Below are 8050 nucleotides of genomic sequence, written 5' to 3'. Positions count from 1 at the left end.
ATGAAGTAATAATGACATATTGGGTAAATTATTTGATCTCAAGAGTTTTTCATGGTTGAACTTAAAATATCTCTTAAATGTTTTCTCTTTTTTAACCTTCTGATGCATGAATTATTAACAAACGATGCCACTTTTTTTTTTCACATGCAATATTTTACTTCTGCAGACATGAGACACTTTTCTTTGTCTTTAATATTATTTTACTTTTTATTTGGTTTATTTATTTTACCCACTCTACATAAATATTTATAAAATATTGTCACATTTATATAATAGAAATATTCTGTAAAAATTTTATATATTAGTTTATTCTTCAGTGAGTGCAAAATTACAGATATACCATTGTCACTTTTGAACATAGTAGAAAACAGCCTTTATGTACTTTACTGTAGTGAACATGATGCATTAAAGGGTTAAACTGTTTAACTATAATTCCCATTCCAGTTTTTTAAAAGTTAAGGTTTTTTTTTTTATTTTAAATTATATTATTTTACATATTCATGCCCGTTAATGATGGAAGAGATTTCTAATGCGGTCGCTTGGTGTATTTTGAAATGACAAATAATTACTATTTAAAGTGCAGAATAAAAAAACAGATTCTTTTGATTTTGCTTCTGATTTAAAGTCACAAGGAACATTTATCTTTAATGTGTTTGAATGAGGAGTCAACATTCATAATGAGGGATGGAAACTCCTCTTGTGAAGCAGTTAGGACATAGTTTGTATGTTTGTAGTATGAAATGAGAGTATAATTCCAACACATCAAGCTAGAAAAAACATCTGAGAAAACTTCCTCCACTATTTTTAAAAAAAATGTGTCATATGATCAAAGTGAGTGGCTTAGGGCGTCTCTTCTTTAGTTTCCAGCTTGCAAACTTCTGCCTTTAGTCTGTCCTGTCGCTGAAGAGCCAACACTGTCAGTTTATTACCTCCTTACAGGCGAACACAAACCTGCTTGGTGAGCATTATGTAGCCTTTAAGTACATGAAGTTAATGCTTTGATGTTTGGACATTTTCAGAAAACAGCTGTTTTGCTTTGTTTTTATATGTTTTGCATATTTGGTACCAGTGTTAAAAGGAGGGTTTTTACTTTTTAAAGGTTAGCAGGAAGAAAAAGCATTTGTGGAACGGTCACGTAGCTACACACACTCAGCTAGAGAGGAGAATTCGCTGGTTTTGGGGTAAATATAAAGCAGCGTTCAACATAAAAATCAAACAGTTTCTTAGGTGAGTTTTCACACAAAAGCAAAACATTTCCAGCTGATTATGCATTCAGAGTTTCCTCCATTTGAACTTTCTAAAATGTTGAAAGAGCGCTTTGCAATGGCTGTTCTTTCTCCCAGCATGAACTTCTGGAAAGTATTAATCCAAAAACGACAAACTGTTGTCATTGGGATTTCTTTAGCTGTCCTGTCATTGGGATTTCTTTAGCTGTCCTGGACGATGAAATGCATTGAGTTGTTCCTGTATATTAAACTACAAACTTCCTGAACTACAATTCTGCCAAACTCGAAGATTTGCAAAGAAATCTGTGAGTTTGGTGGTGAATTCCTGCCTCCAAATAGCAAAGAGAAAAGTTTGACCCTGAAGGCTCAATTGGCAAATAAGTAGTGTACATAAAACCTGAAAGGGATTTATATGTGTCCGCCCCCCCGAGCCTTCCATCTTGAAGAATGAAGATACTCCACAACACTGTTTCTAAAGTCTATCTTTTAGTTTTATTGAATCAGGGGAAGACAATGCTGAGCCCACTTGTTTAGTATCTTTTTAACTGGCTCCTACCCAAATGAGGGACCCCCCTCCAGTGATGGTGATGTGATTTCACAGACTGTTTTGGAAGCCAAGTCAAATTTATCTGACCTCTTTTGTCTTAAACTCCTGGTTGAATTGTACCTAGTCTGCCATTAACGCTGCTCTTTACATGTTTAAGCACCTCATATGGTGCTTCATACCTTTGTCTCGCAGAAACTGTATGTAAATAAGGCCTTGAAGGCATCATCTATCTGTAGTCATTAAAGAAGGCAATAAAACAGTGGCCTCCTGAACTTAGCAATTAACTTTCACTTTCAGTTCGTAGTAAAGTCAGTGCAGAAGAAAACTACAGTTTTGATCAAGTTTATCTAAAACAAATCGACATGATTTTCATTCACTTGTGTACAACTTTGCACATGTGAACATACTCCTTTGGTAAATGTGTAGGAGTCTTGTCAATGTAGGGGGAGTTACAGGGGGTGTAGGAAGGTAAAATGGGGGTTGCAGAAAGGAGGTGTGAGAGGGGGTGAAAGTGTGTCCCTTCTGCAATTGGCTGAGGCCCTAAGTGTCTCATTATGCAGCTTATTGTTCCTTTGTTGTGTTGGCAATATAAATACACCCCAGTGGGCGCATGGGGTGACAGTTTAAACACTCTCACTCCTGTGGACGGACGGACCATCATCCTGAACAGGCTCTGTGGAAAGCTCCAGAAATTGCAGAACATCTTTAGCATTGAAGCTCTCTGTGTTTAGGAGTTGTGTTTTTGCACTTGGAACATGGATTCAGATGCTGCTTCCACATGCAGTCGCTCTTCATCACCAGACCTGGTTGTGGACGACTCCGCGAGGAACTTCTTCTCCAACAAGATGTTCCAGAAATATTGTCAAGACAGGGAGGACAGTGATGCCGGCCAGGGCAGGATGGAGCGCTGCAGCGGAGGAGGTAAAATCAAAAGCAGGTCTGAGCTGAGCAAGGAAGAGATGCAAGATCTGAGGCTGAAAGTCAACAGTCGAGAGAGGAAAAGGATGCATGACCTGAACCAGGCGATGGACGGCCTGAGGGAGGTCATGCCGTACGCTCATGGACCTTCAGTTCGCAAGCTTTCAAAGATCTCAACCTTGCTGTTGGCTCGTAATTACATCCTCATGCTGTCCAGCTCTTTGGAGGAGATGAAGAAGCTGGTTGGAGATGTTTATGGTGGCGGTGCTGCTGCCCAGAGCCGTTCTGCTCCTCACCCCACTATTGCTCCAGCAGCTACATCTGCCCATCTCCCTCTGCATCCTCTGGCGCAGTCCCTTCATGCTCTGGTGGGTAGTACACCTGCAGCTCTGCAGCATCACTCATCTGCTGCTCCCTCCTCTGCTCCTGCTCCACACTCCCCTCCTTCAGCCAGCTTCCTAGGGTTTCATACTCCAGTGCAGGGCCTTCTGAAGGACCCTCTCCATCTGAGTAGCTCCTACAGGCACTTTCCTGGCATGCCATGCCCATGCACATTCTGCCAACCTCTGCCCACCACAACCTCCACATTACACAGCCTGACTATGAACAAGTGAGCAGGACTTTCCTATAACTGACTTACTGCTTGGACTGGTGCAATGAACCAAACAGATGGAAGACGTGATGCCACGCTGGTGACAGAACTTGTACATACTGTATATAAAAACTGATGCTATTTGTTCACGATTTCCTCTTCTGCGTTGTTAATACAGCAATATAATAAATGCACTGTGGATTTTTATCAGAGTAGCAAAACCTGTAATTTATCTCATATCTGCGGTAATGACGCACGGTGGAAATGGATTCAGATGGATACGATTGTGCAGGATTTTCTATTTTCCTAAATTAAAATTCAGTTTTTAAAATGATGCCTGCTTGCTTTGTTTTCCTCAATGTCAATAAGCCTCCGTTTCTCCTGACTGACAAACAAAACCATATTATGAAAAACAAAGTAAAAAAGCCAAATATTTTAATGCAAACTGCATGACGATATGAGAAAGATAGATGGAAGTTTTTTTTTAACTTTTTTTATTTATGGATTTTATTTGTGTTTGACAAGCTGAAGCAGCATCACAAAACTGCTTTTTAGGAGAAGGTGTCGTTCATTGCTAACCAGCTTTGGATGGACTAGGCTTTTAAGAGCTAAAGAGGGACAGGAGGGCGAAACAATACAGCAGAACAGAAGCTGAATGTGGCGTTCTTGAGCCAGGGGACCATCCATCTTCACCTCAACAGGGTGTAGGAGATGAAAGGACGACACAGGCGCCAGCAAGGCGCGTCACTTTTGTCTGACGCAGGCGAGGGACACAGCCATGTCCTCAGCTCCAGGCTGGCCATTTGTCACTGTCTCATAAGATCATGGATATGGACACACAAAGGGCAAAATTAAAGCAGAGGACAAGAAGCGGTCATTTTCTACTAAACAAATTAAAAAGTTAATGTAATCCAATGGGGCCACATTTTTCCTTTGCATTAGTATTTCCACATCATATCACCCCAACTTTGCAATCAGGGCGAAACTAGTTTAGCTTTTATTATTAAAACTAGTTGTTTTAGTGATAAAAGTCACATTTCAGACGAGTCATAAAATGACTCCTCATGCAAAACCAAAACTATGCTTTATGTATGCGACACATACTGAGTGGACATGATTCAGTCGAACAACGGAGCAATGGCTGGCCTTCACTTAGCAACAAATCAAGCGTGTAAAATACATGCTTATCCTCCCACGGCTGACAGATGAGTTGGAGATCAGGGGCGAAATGAAGAGATGTAACTCATTCACACCCACCTCCCTCTCATCCCACCTCCTCCTCCTGATACCCCTGAAAAGGTTCAAACAATAGCCATGTGTGGGACACAAAAGCAGGGGGAGTCCACACTCTCGTGCCTGGGACACAGACCCCCTCCATTCAATCTACATTTCATCATGGTAACAAGCGCTGTCGGACCAAAAGGCCTGACGCCCTCGCCTGCCACAAAGGCGGTTAGCTCTAATATATGAGGCTATTGACACTGTAAAGAGCTCCTGTCAGTGCTGGGGGATTGTCAGCTGTGGGATGTCTCAGTGGGGGGAGGCAGCTGCTAGCCAAACCAAGCAGTGGAGCTTCTGTCGTGGGGACTGGCTCTGCTGCGTCACCTGGTCCCTGGACACAGAACACCCCCACCACCCCTCTTTATTGGGGCACAGGTGGGAATGGGAAGGAGAACACATTGTGGAGATTAGTGGGGATCGGCCTCCCTTTGCTCTAGGTAGATAATTAGAGACAGTGACTTGTGCAAAGCTGGTGTTTCCTGATCGGCACCAGATGGTGTTAACCCACAATATGGCATCAGTGGTCTGGAAAGTGTGTGCACGTGTGCGTGGGTGCGATGACTGCAGTGTGTAATGGATATGCATCTTAAATCATACAATATGGGCATGTCCTCTGTGTACCATTATGGTCAACCACTGCTGTCATCGCAGCAGCCTTTAGCATATGCTAACCAGCACTGGCAGCATCGGTTTTAGTCATCATGTCCACAATTACCTGATAAATTGGATAAATAGAGCACATATTAAAATACTTTTTGTAAAAGCAGCAAGCTGTAGGTGATTTGAAATCTCATTTCAGAAAATATACTTTCTGGGGGATTGTTTTATCATGTTGTATGCTTGACAATCTCACAGCAGAATATGCACTCTGCTGGCCAACAGTGCAATATACTGCAGTTTTACAATAAAATCTAAAAAATATTTAAAATAATACATATTTATTGCAGCATTTCAGTGCTTCAGATTGTTTGATTGTGTTTAAACATTTGCAAGGCTCCAAAACATTTCATACCTACCTTTTCCTTTGTAGACGGTAATATCCTTACAATGAGCGTAACCGTCACAAATTTTGATTACAAAACTTTTAGAAAACCTAACAAAGAGGAAAAGTGGTTAGGATTAAACTTAAAGAGATGCATAATGAGAGTTCCAATAAAGGATTTAAAAAAAAATCCATTTGCTACATTTCTAAATAAATAAGATATCTAAATAAATGCAAAAATAGCCTTTAAAAAGAAGTTCTGTCAAAATTTGAGCTTGTAATGCTCTACTGTGCACCTCAACAATGATTCTTTTTTAAGAAAATCTTATTGTTCATGTTGAAAGGAATATTACAGGATATGGCAAAGAAATCCCTGTGACCCTTCACTGGAACAAGCAGTTAATGGATGGATGGATGGATGGATGGATGGAAGAGAAATCTCCAAACAAGTTTGAAATTCTCATTAATAAAATTAGCTCCACAACTGCCACAAGATGGCGTTTAACCTTGAAAGGTGTCAACTCCGTCTTTCTGATGAAAGTAGTGAGTTACCAGACACAAAAACTGTACTTTGGAAGATACACTTTGTTACTAGCTGGATTTAAGTTAACAATATCAACCATAATACGAGGAAAGCATTTAACTTGCTGAATCTATCAACAAACGTTGCATATATGTTTACATCCAAACTCAAATAAACAGTTTTACAAATAAACGTGCTTATCTGCTGAGCTTAGTGGCAAGAATCCTGTTTTTAACAGGAGAAGAGGCAGAAAACACAAAGGATGCAGTGATATTATTACACATTACCCTTTGGTTAAATGAATGCCCATGCCCATGTAGACAGATGGATAAGTTAACTGCTTCGGATACTGATCAATAAAAGCCTGCTTGTCCCAACTTGGCTCAGCCCGGCCTGCGCTGACAGAGTTAATTAGGGGGTTGAAAGACCCAATTAAAAGGATGAGGGGCAGGACGGGGGAGACATATTGGAGGACATACGCACACATTGTTCAGTGTCTGGAGAAAGGGGAACTTCAATTAAGAGGGAACACACTTCCAGAGGCTTGTTGCCTGTTCTTTTTCATTTTAAGCTTTGTAAAGCCTTGAGCCCCCACACCCTGTCTTTTTCCTCCCAGAATACTGATGAGGAGAAAGCACAGCTGCTCAGGGTCAACACGCATATGCAGTATGGTGTGCACATACGCTCACATGCATGTTGTCCACAGATGCACAGAGAGGAGGAGACTGATGAGGGGATTCAGGCTGGAATTGCTAAACGCTGATTAGTCAACATAATGGCTCAAGAAGAGAAGCTTTCGTCTTGATACATTTGTTTGGTTTTGTGTGCAGCTTATTTGTTAAATTGGTTTTAATTAAAAGAAAACAATTTGCATATGTTTAAACGTTTATTGTCTGTCATGGTAGCTTTAGCTTGAAGTTTTTCTTCTTCTTTTCATGGACTTTTACCACTTGTGATTTAAGGCTGATGCATTTAATTTGTCAAGCAGAGATTTAAACTTCTTTTCTCATTTATAAACAGTTTAAATAGGCCTGTATGGTGTAATAACAATCATATTGTCATAACAAGAATATTTATCTTTTTAAAAGTGATAGTTTTTATCTTTGCTGTTATTTCTTTAGATTTCTGTCATAAAGTAAATTTGTTCAGAATTTTTATATTTTGAGGTGAAATGTTATAAGAATTTATTTATTTAATTTTGTGTCTTTCTTTTTGGGCTTTTTGCTTTTATGAAATGTTCTATATCAAACTCTTGAAAAGAAAAATCAGCAAACAAAAAAAACATTTTGCATCTGTCATTGGTGGGTTTATACAAAATTGTTGGAATTTCAAGTCTAATTTAAAGGTTGTTTTCTCAAAGTTATATTTTCTTTCATTTCCAGTATTATGAACATGTATTTTCTATACAAAGGGGTTTGTTTATACCTCATTACACTGATTAAAGAAATATTTAATCCATAAAACATAAAAATTCAGTTTGGCTGACTGTATACTATTTAGTTTATAGTTATAAATATAAAAAATTTAAAGTAATCTCATCACTCTACATTTTTAATTATGTTTAATAATTTAAATCTGGTTCGGGTAAGTGTTTTAAAAGACTATACCATGTCATTTGGATGTTTTCAAACAAAATTTTAAACTTGAGAAAAACTTTTATAATCAAAGTGACTCATCTTCGTTCTAAAATTTAACCCTAATATTTCCGACATGACAACCATCATTCCCAATGTTTCGCTTTGCGAAGCTGTTATGTCTGCAGCCACCGTAGCTGGCGCAAGACAAAATTGAACATAATAATAATAATAATAATAATAATAATAATAATAATAATAATAAACAATTTCTGTTCATGTGATTAACCATAGTCCTGTAACAGTTTAATCTTTAAGGTTAATAGTTGCTGGTATTTTAAAGAAAACAAGCGAAACAGCGTCACGTGACCTTTTTTCTCCATAGCTACGCAGCAGGTTAGAGTTCA

The 8050-nt window shown here is 38.9% G+C and overlaps 1 protein-coding gene across 1 annotated transcript; it reads left to right on the top strand.

Moving 5' to 3' along the window:
* Positions 1 to 2528: 2528 nt before the first annotated feature.
* On the top strand, positions 2529 to 3305 carry olig4 (oligodendrocyte transcription factor 4; the record flags this gene model as incomplete). Its single annotated transcript, XM_079262633.1, has 1 exon — positions 2529 to 3305. The coding sequence occupies one exon, from the start codon at positions 2529 to 2531 to the stop codon at positions 3303 to 3305; it is 777 nt and encodes a 258-aa protein (XP_079118759.1).
* Between the last annotated feature and the right edge of the window lie 4745 nt (positions 3306 to 8050).

This window comes from Telmatherina bonti (assembly GCF_933228915.1).
Source record: "Telmatherina bonti genome assembly, chromosome: 22".
NCBI lineage: Eukaryota > Metazoa > Chordata > Actinopteri > Atheriniformes > Telmatherinidae > Telmatherina > Telmatherina bonti.
Note: the sequence above shows the minus strand (reverse complement) of the source record. Positions and strands in the feature narration are given on the sequence as shown.